Source organism: Triticum aestivum, chromosome 3D (assembly GCF_018294505.1).
Source record: "Triticum aestivum cultivar Chinese Spring chromosome 3D, IWGSC CS RefSeq v2.1, whole genome shotgun sequence".
NCBI classification, from domain to species: domain Eukaryota; kingdom Viridiplantae; phylum Streptophyta; class Magnoliopsida; order Poales; family Poaceae; genus Triticum; species Triticum aestivum.
The window spans coordinates 584,091,156-584,108,361 of NC_057802.1; the positions used below are offsets into that span (position 1 = coordinate 584,091,156).

Consider the following 17,206-nt stretch of genomic DNA (forward strand, 5'->3'; position numbering starts at 1 on the left):
TACAAGGGTCAAAGACCCCAAGATGCACGCAGGCATGCGGAGGGGTCCGGGCACCCAGGGTAAAGTGGCCCGGGCACCCGGACCGTCAGAGCCACACGCTCAGGAGGGACCGGGCACCCGGCCTGGTCAGGGGGCGACTGGAGAGTGGTCGGGCACCCGGGGGTCCCAAGCCCGGGCACCCGGGGTGGCATCCAGCGGCTGGCGGGGCAGAGGCTGAGGACCCGAGGGTCCAAGTCCCGGGTACCCGGGGGATGGCTGGCGGCTGAGCAGGGGCCCGGGCACCCGGGGTAGGCAGGGGCAGCGCCCAGGTGGAGGTGGCCGGGCACCCGGAGTTGGGGAGGCCGGGCACCCAGGGTGCTCAGGGGACTTGGCCCTCCCCTTGGCTGCGTCAGGCACCCGGGGTCCTTTCGTCCAAGTACCCGGGGTGTCCAGGGACTCCTCTCCTCCGTGCTTCTCGTTCCTTTCTTCTTCCTTCTTCTCCTCGGGGGCTTGGGTCTCCATCCTTGCTTCCTTGCAATGATCTCCGAAGTACCTAAGAATGCATAGCGTGTCTCTTTGAGGTAGAATCTCATTCTCAAGTGAAACCGAACGAAAATCAAAGAGGAAAGAAGTGACCTCGTTCTCGATGGCGCGTGCACGTGCTCTTGTCATTGGTCCTCTCGGTGTTTGCGGTGGTGATGGAGTGTCTGTATGGGTGGTCGAGGGATGCTCCGCATCACACTAGCTCGATACCGACTCGACATCGTTACAAATTGAGTATGAGTCATTTTCTACAGCTCAATCTTGAACTTCACTCAGCTTTAGCTCGCTTGAATTTTAGTATAAATTGAGTTGAGCCCTAGTCCAACTTGATCGAACTCGACTTATTTGTAGCCGTACTCATCAGTTATGGGAGGTGGGTCCAGCGTGATGGATTTGGAAGGTGGCAACCGACTCATCAGTTCACTTCAAAGACTTGATCTTATTTGTTTGTTGTTTGTGCCGCTCCCTGGTCGTAAAGTAAAAAATGTGGTGCTCACCCCCATGCTCCAGAGTGAGCTCAGTTGTTGAACCTGAGATCCGATGGTCCTGGTAAGCCCGTAGCATGGGCCTGGTATATTCCCCACCTTCTGTCAACCATTGCACGCTAGCCGCTGCCTTGCCACAACTTCATCACGAGCAAACATTTTTTAAATAAAAATCAAAACTATCGAGCTAAAATCGAGTGATGTAGGGTTGGCTCAAGATTAGCTCATTTCTCGATCGAAGTACATAAAATGCTCATACTCAGCTCATCTCATGTGAGCTTGGGGTGAACAGTAAAAAATTGATTCTTTTAAATAAAAAACAAAAAAAATCTGATTTTTTTAGCATTGACAAATATTTTGATTTCTTGCAAAGTTTCAACATCGGATGACATTCGTGAAAACAGTGGCAAAATAAATCGATGCTCCAAAACTATTACTCCCTCCGTTCCGAAATATATGACGTTTTAAAAAACGTCCCGACCAGGTGAAAAGGGAGGAAAGTACAGAAGTGCCCCTAATTTGAATCGCTATTGCCGTCGTCTTCCTCGCCGAGCAGATCCTCTCCATCCCAGTCGCCGCTGCTGCTTGCTTCCTGTCGCCAGGGTCGCCCCTCTCCCAGGGCCACCCCCCTGTCGCCTGCGCCAATCCAGCCCCCTGCCGCTGGAGGGGGCCTCACCAACTCGCCTCGTCGGAGGGGGTGCTGCTGCAGATCGTTGTCCCCCTCCCAAGGCCTCGCCAGCTCCAGAGAGTACTGCTTCAGATCGAGGTACTGCTCGCCGGAGGGGGTACCGCTTCAGATTGGCAGCCCCAGGTCCAGATCGCCGCGCCCTCCCATGCAGCTCCAGGTACTGCTGCAGATAGCCTCCCCACTTGGTCCAGATCGCCTCCTGGAGTAAAAGTTTGAAAAGGAAAAGCTCAAAATACTCCAGACAAAGTTTGTTGGCAGAGTACTATAACAATTAAGACAGTTTCAGAGTACATGTACTGTAGACAGTAAAAAATTGATGGCAGAGTATCAATCAAGACAAAGTTTCTGAGTACAAGAACTCTAGCAGGCATACAAGACTGAAATCGTGCTCAGATGAATATGGAATAGGCAGTGCAGAGTACCTGGAGGGCTTGAAGTAGGCAGCAACAGCAACAGCTCGAAGCAGGCAGCATCTCCAGCACGACACAACAACCTGCAAGAGAGAAAGACAGTAATCAACATGGAATTTGATCTGAACTGTACTCCCCCCGAAGAAGAGGACATACCTGGAGGAGTCGGTCCCGATGAAGATGATATCGATGATATCGACATGCACAAGAGCATTGATCCTGGTGAAGATGACATCGACATGCACGAGGGCACTGATGCCGACGAAGATGCAGTCGGTGAGCTTCCTCATCTTCCCTATAAAGATGATGTCACTGTCAACTCAAATACTCAATGTGAAATGATCAAAATATAGAATAAAATGGATTAGGAGTAGAGTAAAGCAATGATCATTTTAGTTTGTACCATACTCCATTTTGGTAACATGAGCCTGTACCAAATTAAACAGTCAAAAACATTCAGTGTGAAACGCATTAACATGAAAGACAGTAGACAGAAACATGACACTAGTGGCTAAGCGTTGAAACAGACCTCACTGAGCATTGACAGCATGTAAACATACAGTACAATGTGTGTTGACAAACAGCAAAACAGAAGGGGCATGGATGGATCATACACAGTGAACAAGCTCATCCTTCACCACCTTGTCGGTCCATCGAGCATGTCCGCTTTCCTCACCCACATCCTACACAGCAGAATATTTTCAGTTTTAGTTAACTGAATATTTTCAGTTTTAGTTAACTGAATATTTTCAGTTTTAAGTTAACTGAATATTTTCAGTTTAAGTTAACTGAATATTTTCAGTTAAGTTAATACTCCATTTGACCATTTCAATCAAGGAGTATTTTCTTAGTTGTACTATATTTCTTGTTGTAATTCATTTGATCATTTGATCATATGATATCATTTCATACCATTTGATCATTTCAATAGGACTAATATTTTTTCATTGATGTGTTTCTTGCTGCAGTTGTTGAACAAGCAATTAAAAAAGGAAAACCCTCACTGACGAGCAAAAATATGCTGCTTATGTGGCATTGCATGCAGTGTGCATGAGTAGAGGTGGCAAATTCAAAAGAAATGATAAGAAAGACTTTGCACAATTTTTTAAGGTAGGAGTGAGGAGTATACAAAGAGTTTGGCAGAAGGCAATGGAGCAAATCGCAGAGGGTTTAGAGGTAGATGTTTCCAATCAGAAAAAGAGAAGATGTGGAAGAAAGCCAAAGGACATTAATCTAGAGAAAATCCCTACAATACCACTGCACAAGAGGTCCACTATCAGATCACTCGCTTGGCAACTGGGATGTAGCCCTACCACACTGCACGGAAAGTTCAAGCTAAATTTGATAAAGAGGCATACAAACTGTGTGAAGCCAGCTCTGAAAGAAAAAATAAGAAGGATAGGATGAATTTTTGTTTGTCAATGCTTGATGAGACAACGATAGAAACTTCAAGGCCTAAATTCAAGACAATGCATAATGTTGTGCACATTGATAAGAAATGGTTCAATATGACGAAGAAAAATAAGACCTACTATCTGTTGGATGGGGAGGAAGAGCCTACGAGGCATATACACGGCAACTGTATTGCCAAGGTGATGTTCTTGACGGCTGTTGCTAGGCCAAGGTGGGACAGTGAAGGAAACGTGACCTTCTCTGGGAAAACCGGTATCTGGCCATTCGTGAAAGAAGTTCCTGCTCAGAGGAGAAGTGATAACAGGCCTAGAGGTACAATAGAGACAAAGTCAATAAAGGTCGATAGAAAAGTGATGAGGGAGTTCCTGATAGAGAAAGTCTTGCCAGCGATACAGGCCGTTTGGCTCGAAAGTAATGCTGGACAGGCCATCTACATTCAGCAGGATAATGCTAAGCCCCATATCTTGCCAGATGACCCAGAATTTCTAGCCGCTGTCGCAAAAACTGGACTTGACATCAGAATAATACAACAGCCCGCCAACAGTCCTGATCTGAATGTGCTTGACCTCGGTTTTTTCAACTCGCTGCAATCCCTAACAGATTGTCTGAGTCCTAAAACACTACAAGTCCTTATTAAGGGTGTTTTGGAGGAATTTGAAGGCTATGAGGTTTACAAGCTCAACAGAATTTTCCTAACTCTGCAGACATGCATGATTGAGATCCTGAACCATGCAGGGGGCAATGAGTATAAAACACCACATGTGAACAAAGAAAGGCTTGAGGGTCTTGGGCAGCTACCTCCAAGACTATCATGCCCTCGAGAGGTTTACACAAACGCCCTACACAATCTAGAGCTAATGGAAAGGGTTCAGTAATGGAAGAAGAGGCATGAGATGCTTGTTGTCATGAGACCGGAGATGCTTGTTGTCATGAGACCTAAGATGTTTGTTGTCAAGAGACCGGAGATGCTTGTTGTCATGAGACCGGAGATGCTTGTTGTCATGAGACCTGAGATGTTTGTTGTCAAGAGACCGGAGATGCTTGTTGTCAAGAGACCGGAGATGCTTGTTGTCATTAGTCTGGAGATGCTTGTTGTCATGAGACCTGAGATGTTTGTTGTCAAGAGACCGGAGATGCTTGTTTTCATGAGACCGGAGATGCTTGTTGTCATGAGACCTGAGATGTTTGTTGTCAAGAGACCGGAGATGCTTGTTGTCATGAGACCTGAGATGTTTGTTGTCAAGAGACCGGAGATGCTTGTTGTCAAGAGACCGGAGATGCTTGTTGTCATTAGTCTGGAGATGCTTGTTGTCATGAGGCCTGAGATGTTTGTTGTCAAGAGACCGGAGATGCTTGTTGTCATGAGACCAAAGATGCTTGTTGTCATGAGATCTGAGATGTTTGTTGTCAAGAGACCTGAGATGAGGCTTCTGGAGTATATTTGTTGCATCCTTGTGGTTATTTGTGTGGAGATAACTCCCTTGTTTTTTAATTTTCTGATTTGTATGATCATTTGTATAACTCCTTGTTGTGATAAGTTTTCGAATTTTCTGATTTGTATGATCATTTGAATAACTCCTTGTTTTGTAAAGCCTCTGTATAACTTCTTATGAGGAGAGGAGTAGGAGGGGAGAGGCTCCAGTTAATTTAAATCTAAGAAATTGGTACTGGAAATCAGCTTGCTTGTTACTCCTAATTAACTGAAAAAGTTTCAGTTCAGTATCTCTAAAACAAAGTACTCCTTCTGCAGTGCTATAGTACCGTTGTCCTCCCTAATTTGAACAAGTACAATATGAAATACTCCTATCTACTCCTAGCATTTCCTAGCAAGAAATTTCAGCAAGCAATCCTAGTAAGAAATTTCAGCAAGTACAATTTCAGACTGCCGAACGGACCGCCGGCTATGGGACATTACTATGGGATACTTATGGCAGAAATCTCTCTGACCATCTAGCTTAGTTGCTCTAACACATGTTAAATTCAGTTAAATACTGGCAGCAAGCACTACTCCATGTAAAGCACCAACAAATTTGGGGTGCACAAAATTTACTGAACGGGCTATAGTTTTCGAATCAGAAACGCTAGCATTTCCTGCAGTTCTTCATATCAAATTGATAGTTTTCGAATCCATGTTGCTGTACACATAGGAACTACTCCTAGCATTTCCTGTAGTAGTCGGTTACTCCAAATAAATTTGATATGTGAACAAACATGTGCCTCTTCAAATAAATGGAAGCACAAATATAATAAGTGTCCTGTGTTCTTCTTTGTACTCCAAGTCTTCAGCTATAGCTGTGCAAGATGAAATCCTATCATTGGTTGTTACTCTGTGTTGACTGAAAGAAAATGGCAAGCTGTACTACTGTACTGTAGAGGAGGCCCTTAAATCTCTAACTCATTTTTTACAATTCAGTTAGTCATCCTGTGTCTGAAACTCTGTGTTGACTGAAAGAAATGGCAAGCTACTACTGTACTTTACAGGAGGTTTCTCTCTCTCCTAGGATATGAAATTTACACAGTTAACATATCAGCAAGGTTAAATACTCGGCAGCAAATTTGATGTCGACGGCCACAACTCAGAGCAGCAAGCAAGCACGAGAATTGAGTAGCACCGCATCAGGGGAACGAAATCGAAATTGAAACAAGAGAGTGGTAGAGCGAGGCATGGAGGAGAAGGGACCTTCAGTTGCTGCTGTTGGTCCATGGCGTTGGAGCAGGTGTTGGTGAGTTGTTGCTGCTGGGCATCGTCCCTAATTTCACCCATGACCATCACTTTGACCTTAAACTTCAGTTGTTGCTGCTCCATGGCTGGGGTCGTCCTCCTCTCCCTGCATCGACTGTGCGTGCGCGAGTCAAGGGAATGGAAGGGAAGGGAGGAAGGGGGCGGACCTTGGTGGCGTCCCGAGCAGGGGGGAGGGAAGTTCCATGGACCTACCTGTCACGGTGCACGACGGCGGGCACACATGAGAGGGAGGAGGTCATCGATGTGCAGCAGCATCACCGACGCCGGCTTCTTGGTCTCGATGAGGTCGCCGCATAGACGCGCAGCCCCACCCAGGGCCCCCGCAGCCGGCCAAGGCATCCTTCCCGGGGGCCACTCCGCTGCTCCGCTCCGTCGCCCAGATCTAGCGTACGCGCACGCGGATCCGGCGTCGGCGCCCACACCAGCTCCGCCGCCCAGAAGCTCTTCACCGGCGCATAAAAAATCACTCTTTTGACCTCGGGATGGGAAAGGAAGGAGAGGAAGCAAGCGGTGGGAAAGGAAGGAGAGGAAGCAAGCGCTGGGCTGCAGGAGGAAGAACACGGTGGGCTGCCGGAGTGAGAACGCAATGGGCTGCGGTGGCCGGCGGCGATGCGGAGAGGCGACGAGGGAGGGGAATGAGAGGGTGTGGGTGAGAGTGGGCAGCAAGTGGATGGGAGTGGGCAGGTGGGAGGGCATTTTCGGAAACTCGGAAAGTTTCGTAACGTAGCTAGATTTACACTATGATCGTTAAAACGTCATATATTTCGGTACAGAGGGAGTATTTACAAAGGCATTTTGGGGCATCGATTTTTTACCACGTCTTCACGAATGTCATTTCGTGAAGAAACTTTGCAAGCAATTAAACATTTGTCAGTGTTTGGTAAAAAACATACAATTTGTTTTTGATTTACTTGTCACTCGAGCTCACATAAGCTCAAGCTCAGAAAACCACTTTCGAGATTTTTCTGTTTCTTTAAGGTCTTTTTCACCTCTTATTAGTCGGGCACGACATCTCGCCCAAACTTTTCAGCCTGTCCGGCAATCTTTCAACCCCAGTCGCTATCTATTTTTTCCTAGGGCCTATCCACTGAAACCAGCGAAATGAGTGGAGCAACGACTGGAGCCAGGCACAGATATGCCTGGTCCAGGTTTTTTTGGTCCGTCGCGCTCGGCCGCCTGCGGTGTAGACGAAAGTTCACGCACGGCGCACCGGGACCTCCTATGTGCCGCTATTTGCGGCGAAGAGACGTAGTTTCGCACAGGCGGCCTCTGACTGGGCCGGCCCATGACCGCCAGCGAACCTCTATAGCTCCAAAAAAGTTCGACTTCGCTGGGAATCGATCCAGCGATCTCATGCTGGCAACGACGAGCCGCAACCAGCTGAGCTAACGAGATTTTCTGTTTAGACGACAGCGTCAACCTATAAGAACCAATAGGCAGCGCAGATCCGAATTAATTTGGGAATTTTAAAAGCAGTTTCTTTATAAAAACTGAGTGTTTTGTAAACGCAAACATTTTCAAATTTGCGAATGGTTTTACAAAATTTAAACACTTTTAGAAATCATGAATTATTTTTTTTCTGAAAACAGGAACATTTTTCGAAATTCCAAATGAAAATTGTGCAAACGCGAACATTTTTTAAACTCCTGAACAAAATTTGAAAACACGAACAATTTTTAGAAAATTTTGAACAATTTTTGAAAAGAGAACATATTTTTAAACACAAAAATTGTGCTCGTCGAGTCGCTGACCCGGGACGAGCTTCTGATGGTCAGCACTCCCCTCGATGGCCCCAGACTGTATATCTGTACTGGGGGATGGAGGTGGAGGTGTCGCGCTACAACAAGCGCGAGGACGGGTGGATCCCGGAAATGAACGGGGGGGGGGGGGGGGGGGGGCACCATCTTGGCCAAGGAAAACAGCGCCTTCTGTGTCTCGAGGCGAGGTGAGCCGACACGGTCGACATGGAGTTGGTACAATCATGTACTCCCTCCGTTCCTAAATATAAGTCTTTGAAGAGATTCCACTATGGATCGCATACGAATTAAATATAAGTTTTTGAAGAGATTCCACTATGGATCGCATACGAAGCAAAATAAGTGAATCTATATTTTATCTAGATTCATCCATATGTGATCATAATAAAATTTTTACAAAGACTTGTATTTAGAAACAGAGAAAGTACTAAGATATTCATCTAATTTGCCGTGCCACATGTCCTACGCTGCCTGTTTCTACGCGACGGCTGCTGGTTTCTGCCTTATGTTGCGCCTATATTTCCTCATAAATAGGACCGGCCAAAGCGGCATGCACTACTAAACCGGCAAACCCCATCTTGTGTTGTGAGTTGTGACATATTTCTCGGCAAGGAGATTGCTTGTATATGGGTTTAATTTTCTTTTTTAGAAAAGGAGGATGAACCCGGCCTCTGCATCTAGGAGATGCATGCGGCTATTTTATTGATTATTCTCGAGGACCTTACAAAGTAGAACAACAATATGCCTGAATCCGTCATCTTGACAACATCTGCCGCTACTCCTATCCATATGATGAAGGGATGCAAGCCGGGCCACATACCCAGACCTCTCACCTAAGAATAACATCTAAAGCCGGAGGCTCCGGCCGAGCCATCTACCGGGTTCGGGGCACAAACCGATCCGACGCACTCACATGTGTCGTTGCCGCCATCTTCCACTGGTCCATCTTCAGAGCAGATTGAGGTGTCAACCTTGGCAGGTCCTCCGCCATCGACGCCACTACGACGCCAAACGACGACCTCCACCTACGCGGGCCTTGGAAGGTCCTCCGCCATGGACGCCATCACGACGCCAAACGACGACTCCACCTACGCGGGTCCATCTCCAAGCAACAGACGTAGATCCATGCTAGGATAGGTCCGCACCACCGCCGTCGCCCACAGCCCACAAGCGCCACCCAACCCCAAGGTTCCCAAAGCGGCGCCTTCAAGAAGGGCACGGCGCCATGAGCGCCGCCGCTGAGGGAGTCCTGGACTAAGGGGTCCTCGGGCGTCCGGCCTGTTATCCATGGGCCAGACTGATGGGCTGCGAAGACATGAAGGCCGAAGACTATACTCGTGTCCGGATTGGCGTGGAAGGCAAGCTTGGCAACCGACTATGTAGATTCCCTCTGATGTAACCGACTCCATGTAACCCTAGATCTCTCCGGTGTCTATATAAACCGGAGAGCGTAGTCCGAATAGACAGATGCACATTACCATAGTCATATAGGCTAGACTTATAGGGTTTAGCCATTACGATCTCGTGGTAGATCAACTCTTGTAACACTCATATTCATCAAGATCAATCAAGCAGGAAGTAGGGTATTACCTCCATAGAGAGGGCCCGAACCTGGGTAAACATCGTGCCCCCGTCTCCTGTTAAAATCGATCCTAGACGCACAGTTCAGGACCCCCTACCCGAGATCCGCTGGTTTTGACACCGACATTGGTGCTTTCATTGAGAGTTCCACTGTGCCGTCGACGAAAGGTTCGATGGCCCCTTCAGTCGTCGACAATGACGCTGTCCAAGGAGGAACCTTCCTCCCCGGACAGATCTTCGTATTCGGCGGCTTCGTACTGCGGGCCAAGTCACTTGGCCATCTGGAGCAGATTGACAGCTACGGCCCTGGCCGTCAGGTCAGATTTGGGAGCTTGAACTATGTTGCGGACATCCGGGGAGACTTGATCTTCTACGGATTCGAGACCGCGGCGATCGTTCTCCTTCGCCCCGATGAGCATGGCTTAAACCTGCCAGCAGGCCACATCCAGGAGATAGCTCCTGTAACAACTCTGGACTTAGATCTGGAGCGGATCGAGTCATCCGAAGATGGGAAGCTCAACCCCATCACGGCGGCCACCGATTCCGCGGCGTTGGAGCCGCACACAGATTCTATTTCATATGATATCCGCATCGACGGAACCCCGGACTCGTCTCCGGCGACAAGTTCCGAACCCGGCGAGTCCGCGGATACCGAACTCAATCGGTTATCGATCTTCAAGTTCAGCGCCGCAGACGTCTTCCAACACTCGCCCATGGGCGACGTACTAAACTCACTAAAAAACCTATCCCTGGCAGGCGACTCGCCGACGAACTATGTTTGGTTCGAACTTGTGGTGGATGATGGCGAATTTTGCTTCCCACCCGCCACCCACTTCATAGCCACTGTCGATGACTTAACCGACGTGCTTGACTATGGCTCCGAAGACATCGACGGTATGGACGACGATGCCGACAAGGAGCAAGGCCAAGACCCGCCATTTACTGGACGTTGGACGGCCACCTCTTCGTACGACGTGTACATGGTTGATACACCTAAAGGATCCGGCGACGATAAAGAAGAGCCAGATGCGAATAAACCCTCCGAGACGCAGTCCAAGCGCCAGCGCCCCAAACGCCGTTCTAAGCCTCGTCACTCAAAAGATGGCAACACTGGCACCGGAGAAAATAGTACTCCGGGCGACGCCGAAAACAATGAAGACCCTGTCGGAGCTGCATCCGAACAGGAAGAACATGACAACAGGCAAGATAACCCTGATGAACAGGCCATAGAAGATGACTCGGAGGACGATAGTTACTGATGTCTACTACGCAACCTTCTTCTTGTAGACGTTGTTGGGCCTCCAAGTGCAGAGGTTTGTAGGACAGTAGCAAATTTCCCTCAAGTGGATGACCTAAGGTTTATCAATCCGTGGGAGGCGTAGGATGAAGATGGTCTCTCTCAAACAACCCTGCAACCAAATAACAAAGAGTCTCTTGTGTCCCCAACACACCCAATACAATGGTAAATTGTATAGGTGCACTAGTTCGGCGAAGAGATGGTGATACAAGTGCAATATGGATGGTAGATATAGGTTTTTGTAATCTGAGATTATAAAAACAGCAAGGTAACTGATGATAAAAGTGAGCGTAAACGGTATTGCAATGCTAGGAAACAAGGCCTAGGGTTCATACTTTCACTAGTGTAAGTTCTCTCAACAATAATAACATAACTAGATCATATAACAATCCATCAACATGCAACAAAGAGTCACTCCAAAGTCACTAATAGCGGAGAACAAACGAAGAGATTATTGTAGGTTATGAAACCACCTCAAAGTTATTCTTTCCGATCAATCCATTGGGCTATTCCTATAAGTGTCACAAACAGCCCTAAAGTTCGTAGTAAAATAACACCTTAAGACACACATCAACCAAAACCCTAATGTCACCTAGATACTCCAATGTCACCTCAAGTATCCGTGGGTATTATTATACGATATGCATCACACAATCTCAGATTCATCTATTCAACCAACACATAGAACCTCAAAGAGCGCCCCAAAGTTTCTACCGGAGAGTCAAGACGAAAACGTGTGCCAACCCCTATGCATAGGTTCATGGGCGGAACCCGCAAGTTGATCACCAAAACATACATCAAGTGAATCAATAGAATAACCCATTGCACCACGGTTATCCCACGGAAGACATACATCAAGTGTTCTCAAATCATTAAAGACGCAATCCAATAAGATAACTTCAAAGGGAAAACTCAATCCATTACAAGAGAGTAGAGGGGGAGAAACATCATAAGATCCAAGTATAATAGCAAAGCTCGCGATACATCAAGATCGTATCACCTCAAGAACACGAGAGAGAGAGAGAGATCAAACACATAACTACTGGTACATACCCTCAGCCCCGAGGGTGAACTACTCCCTCCTCGTCATGGAGAGCGCCGGGATGATGAAGATGGCCACCGGTGAGGGATCCCCCCTCCGGCAGGGTGCCGGAACAGGGTCCCGATTGGTTTTTGGTGGCTACAGAGGCTTGCGGCGGCGGAACTCCCGATCTATTCTGTTCTTCGATGGTTTTAGGGTATATGGGAATATATAGGCGAAAGAAGTCGGTAAGGGAAGCCACGAGGGGCCCACGAGGGTGGAGGGCCCGGCCAGGGGGGTGGGCGCGCCCCCTGCCTCGTGCTCTCCTTGTTGATCCCCTGACGTGCACTCCAAGTCTCCCGTATTGCTTTCTTTCCAAAAATAACTTTTCCGAAGGTTTCATTCCGTTTGGACTCCGTTTGTTATTCCTTTTCTGCGAAACACTGAAACAAGGGAAAAAACAGAAACTGGCACTGGGCTCTGGGTCAATAGTTTAGTCCCAAAGTAATATAAAAGTGCATAGTAAAGCCCATAAAACATCCAAGATGGATAATATAATAGCATGAATACATCATAAATTATGGATACGTTGGAGACGTTTCAGCATCCCCAAGCTTAATTCCTGCTCGTCCTCGAGTAGGTAAATGATAAAAGAAATAATTTATGAAGTGTGAATGCTAGCAGGTGCATAAGTTTGATCAATGATAATTTCAATCACCTTTTCTAGCATCATTATATGTCATAACAGTAGCTCAACTCATAAAACTTTTCATAAACAAGTAACAAGCTATTCACATGTTAAAGTATAGATCATAAACCTTCTTGAAAACTAACAAACCGTGTTATTAGTCATCAAACAATTACAGTTCATCTTATTTTCAGGAACAGTCTATGTCAGAGCTTTGATTCAGCAAACTTCACATACTCAACTATCATTTAGTCTTCCATGATTGCTACCACTCAAAGCATATTTTTAGAACAAATAGTATTCATCGAACACAGAGAAAGATAGGGGCTTAATGTTTTGCCTCCCAACCTTTTACCTCAAGGGTAATGTCAACAGTAATAATTCATGCTCAAATATATTTGAATGGCCATATATGCCTAGATCTTTCCATCACATGATGCTTTCCAACTAAAGAGTAGGTTGGAATAAGAAGGAATACTACTGACTCTTGCATAAAAGTAAAAGATAGGCCCTTCGTAGAGGGAAGCAGGGATTTGCAGAGGTGCCAGAGCTCGAAGCAAAAACAGAGATGAAAATAATTTTGAGAGGTATGCTTTCATTGTCAACATAACAACTAAGAGTTCCCAATATCTTCCATACTACATACATTATAGGAGGTTCCCAAACAGAAAGGTAAAGATTTTTACTCCCCCTCCACCAACAATCATCAATCCATGGCTTGCCCGAAACAACGGGTGTTGGGGAACATAGTAATTTCAAAAATTTCCTACGCACACGCAAGATCATGGTGATGCATAGCAACGAGAGGGGAAAGTGTTGTCCACGTACCCTCGTAGACCGAAAGCGGAAGCGTTAACACAACGCGGTTGATGTAGTCGTACGTCTTCACGATCCGACCGATCAAGTACCAAACGCACGACACCTTCGAGTTCAGCACACGTTCAGCTCGATGACGTCCCTCGAACTCCGATCCAGCCGAGTGTTGAGGGAGAGTTTCGTCAGCACGACGGCGTGGTGACGATGATGATGTTCTACTGACGCAGGGCTTCGCCTAAGCACCGCTACGATATTATCGAGGTGTAATATGGTGGAGGGGGGCACCGCACACGGCTAAGAGATCAATAGATCAATTGTTGTGTCTATGGGATGCCCCCTGCCCCCGTATATAAAGGAGCAAGGGGGAGGCGGCCGGCCTAGGAGGAGGGCGCGCCAAGGGGGGAGTCCTACTCCCACCGGGAGTAGGACTCCTCCTTTCCTTGTTGGAGTAGGAGAAGGGAAGGGAGAAGGAGAAGGAAGGAAGGGGCGCCCCCCTCCCTAGTCCAATTCGGACTAGTCCATGGGGAGGGGTGCGGCCACCCTTTGGGGCCTTTCTCTCCTTTCCCGTATGGCCCATTAAGGCCCAATACGAATTCCCGTAACTCTCCGGTACTCCGAAAAATACCCGAATCACTCGGAACCTTTCCGATGTCCGAATATAGTCGTCCAATATATCGATCTTTACGTCTCGACCATTTCGAGACTCCTCGTCATGTCCCAAATCTCATCCGGGACTCCGAACTCCTTCGGTACATCAAAACTCATAAACTCATAATAAAACTGTCATCGTAACGTGAAGCGTGCGGACCCTACGGGTTCGAGAACTATGTAGACATGACCGAGACACGTCTCCGGGTCAATAACCAATAGCGGGACCTGGATGCCCATATTGGTTCCCACATATTCTACGAAGATCTTTATCGGTCAAACCGCATAACAACATACGTTGTTCCCTTTGTCATCGGTATGTTACTTGCCCGAGATTCGATCGTCGGTATCTTAATACCTAGTTCAATCTCGTACCGGCAAGTCTCTTTACTCGTTCCGTAATACATCATCTCGCAACAAACTCATTAGTTGCAATGCTTGCAAGGCTTAAGTGATGTGCATTACCGAGAGGGCCCAGAGATACCTCTCCGACAATCGGAGTGACAAATCCTAATCTCGAAATACGCCAACCCAACAAGTACCTTCGGAGACACCTGTAGAGCACCTTTATAATCACCAAGTTACGTGGTGACGTTTGATAGCACACAAAGTGTTCCTCCGGTAAACGGGAGTTGCATAATCTCATAGTCATAGGAACATGTATAAGTCATGGAGAAAGCAATAGCAACATACTAAACGATCGAGTGCTAAGCTAACGGAATGGGTCAAGTCAATCACATCATTCTCCTAATGATGTGATCCCGTTAATCAAATGACAACTCATGTCTATGGCTAGGAAACATAACCATCTTTGATCAACGAGCTAGTCAAGTAGAGGCATACTAGTGACACTCTGTTTGTCTATGTATTCACACATGTATCATGTTTCCGGTTAATACAATTCTAGCATGAATAATAAACATTTATCATGATATAAGGAAATAAATAATAACTTTATTATTGCCTCTAGGGCATATTTCCTTCAGTCTCCCACTTGCACTAGAGTCAATAATCTAGATTACACAGTAATGATTCTTACACCCATGGAGCCTTGGTGCTGATCATGTTTTGCTCGTGGAAGAGGCTTAGTCAACGGGTCTGCAACATTCAGATCCGTATGTATCTTGCAAATTTCTATGTCTCCCACCTGGACTAAATCCCGGATGGAATTGAAGCGTCTCTTGATGTGCTTGGTTCTCTTGTGAAATCTGGATTCCTTTGCCAAGGCAATTGCACCAGTATTGTCACAAAAGATTTTCATTGGACCCGATGCACTAGGTATGACACCTAGATCGGATATGAACTCCTTCATCCAGACTCCTTCATTTGCTGCTTCCGAAGCAGCTATGTACTCCGCTTCACATGTAGATCCCGCCACGACGCTTTGTTTAGAACTGCACCAACTGACAGCTCCACCGTTCAATGTAAACACGTATCCGGTTTGCGATTTAGAATCGTCCGGATCAGTGTCAAAGCTTGCATCAACGTAACCATTTACGATGAGCTCTTTGTCACCTCCATATACGAGAAACATATCCTTAGTCCTTTTCAGGTATTTCAGGATGTTCTTGACCGCTGTCCAGTGATCCACTCCTGGATTACTTTGGTACCTCCCTGCTAGACTTATAGCAAGGCACACATCAGGTCTGGTACACAGCATTGCATACATGATAGAGCCTATGGCTGAAGCATAGGGAACATCTTTCATCTTCTCTCTATCTTCTGCAGTGGTCGGGCATTGAGTCTTACTCAACTTCACACCTTGTAACACAGGCAAGAACCCTTTCTTTGCTTGATCCATTTTGAACTTCTTCAAAACTTTGTCAAGGTATGTGCTTTGAGAAAGTCCAATTAAGCGTCTTGATCTATCTCTATAGATCTTGATGCCCAATATATACGCAGCTTCACCGAGGTCTTTCATTGAAAAACTCTTATTCAAGTATCCCTTTATGCTATCCAGAAATTCTATATCATTTCCAATCAGCAATATGTCATCCACATATAATATCAGAAATGCTACAGAGCTCCCACTCACTTTCTTGTAAATACAGGCTTCTCCAAAAGTCTGTACAAAACCAAATGCTTTGATCACACTATCAAAGCGTTTATTCCAACTCCGAGAGGCTTGCACCAGTCCATAAATGGATCGCTGGAGCTTGCACACTTTGTTAGCTCCCTTTGGATCGACAAAACCTTCCGGTTGCATCATATACAATTCTTCTTCCAGAAATCCATTCAGGAATGCAGTTTTGACATCCATTTGCCAAATTTCATAATCATAAAATGCGGCAATTGCTAACATGATTCGGACAGACTTAAGCATCGCTACGGGTGAGAAGGTCTCATCGTAGTCAATCCCTTGAACTTGTCGAAAACCTTTCGCAACAAGTCGAGCTTTATAGACAGTAACATTACCGTCAGCGTCAGTCTTCTTCTTGAAGATCCATTTATTTTCAATGGCTTGCCGATCATCGGGCAAGTCAACCAAAGTCCATACTTTGTTCTCATACATGGATCCCATCTCGGATTTCATGGCCTCAAGCCATTTTGCGGAATCTGGGCTCACCATCGCTTCTTCATAGTTTGTAGGTTCGTCATGGTCTAGTAACATAACCTCCAGAACAGGATTACCGTACCACTCTGGTGCGGATCTTACTCTGGTTGACCTACGAGGTTCAGTAATAACTTGATCTGAAGTTTCATGATCATCATCATTAACTTCCTCACTAATTGGTGTAGGCGTCGCAGAAACCGGTTTCTGTGATGAACTACTTTCCAATAAGGGAGCAGGTACAGTTACCTCATCAAGTTCTACTTTCCTCCCACTCACTTCTTTCGAGAGAAACTCCTTCTCCAGAAAAATTCCGAATTTAGCAACAAAAGTTTTGCCTTCGGATCTGTGATAGAAGGTGTACCCAACAGTTTCCTTTGGGTATCCTATGAAGACACATTTCTCCGATTTGGGTTCGAGCTTATCAGGTTGAAGTTTTTTCACATAAGCATCGCAGCCCCAAACTTTAAGAAACGACAACTTTGGTTTCTTGCCAAACCACAGTTCATAAGGCGTCGTCTCAACGGATTTTGATGGTGCCCTATTTAACGTGAATGCAGCCGTCTCTAAAGCATAACCCCAAAAC

At 46.4% G+C, this 17,206-nt stretch overlaps 1 protein-coding gene across 5 annotated transcripts; it reads right to left on the bottom strand.

Moving 5' to 3' along the window:
* Positions 1-1,419: 1,419 nt before the first annotated feature.
* On the bottom strand, positions 1,420-6,965 carry LOC123080702 (uncharacterized). 5 transcript variants are annotated; one of them, XM_044503637.1, is made up of 7 exons: positions 6,454-6,965; positions 6,199-6,346; positions 2,720-2,788; positions 2,509-2,533; positions 2,262-2,400; positions 2,118-2,188; positions 1,420-1,894 (listed from the first exon to the last, which is right to left on the bottom strand). In XM_044503637.1, exons 1-7 carry the CDS (start codon positions 6,498-6,500, stop codon positions 1,764-1,766), a joined length of 630 nt encoding a protein of 209 aa, XP_044359572.1. In that variant the 5' UTR covers positions 6,501-6,965; the 3' UTR covers positions 1,420-1,763. The 5 variants fall into 5 exon arrangements, with proteins under 5 accessions (XP_044359572.1, XP_044359575.1, XP_044359570.1 ...); XM_044503640.1 differs by having other exon boundaries at positions 2,514-2,533; positions 6,199-6,355; positions 6,454-6,963; XM_044503635.1 differs by having other exon boundaries at positions 6,199-6,355; positions 6,454-6,963.
* Positions 6,966-17,206: the final 10,241 nt, after the last annotated feature.

Excerpts from the sequence above, each read along its gene's own strand:
- LOC123080702 (XM_044503635.1), bottom strand. The coding sequence starts at position 6,500 with ATGACCTCCTCCCTCTCATGTGTGCCCGCCGTCGTGCACCGTGACAG. Across the intron at positions 6,356-6,453 it reads GCCGTCGTGCACCGTGACAG|TCGATGCAGGGAGAGGAGGA; the intron begins GTAGGTCCATGG and ends GCGCACGCACAG. Across the intron at positions 1,895-2,117 it reads GCCTACTTCAAGCCCTCCAG|GAGGCGATCTGGACCAAGTG; the intron begins GTACTCTGCACT and ends CTTTTACTCCAG.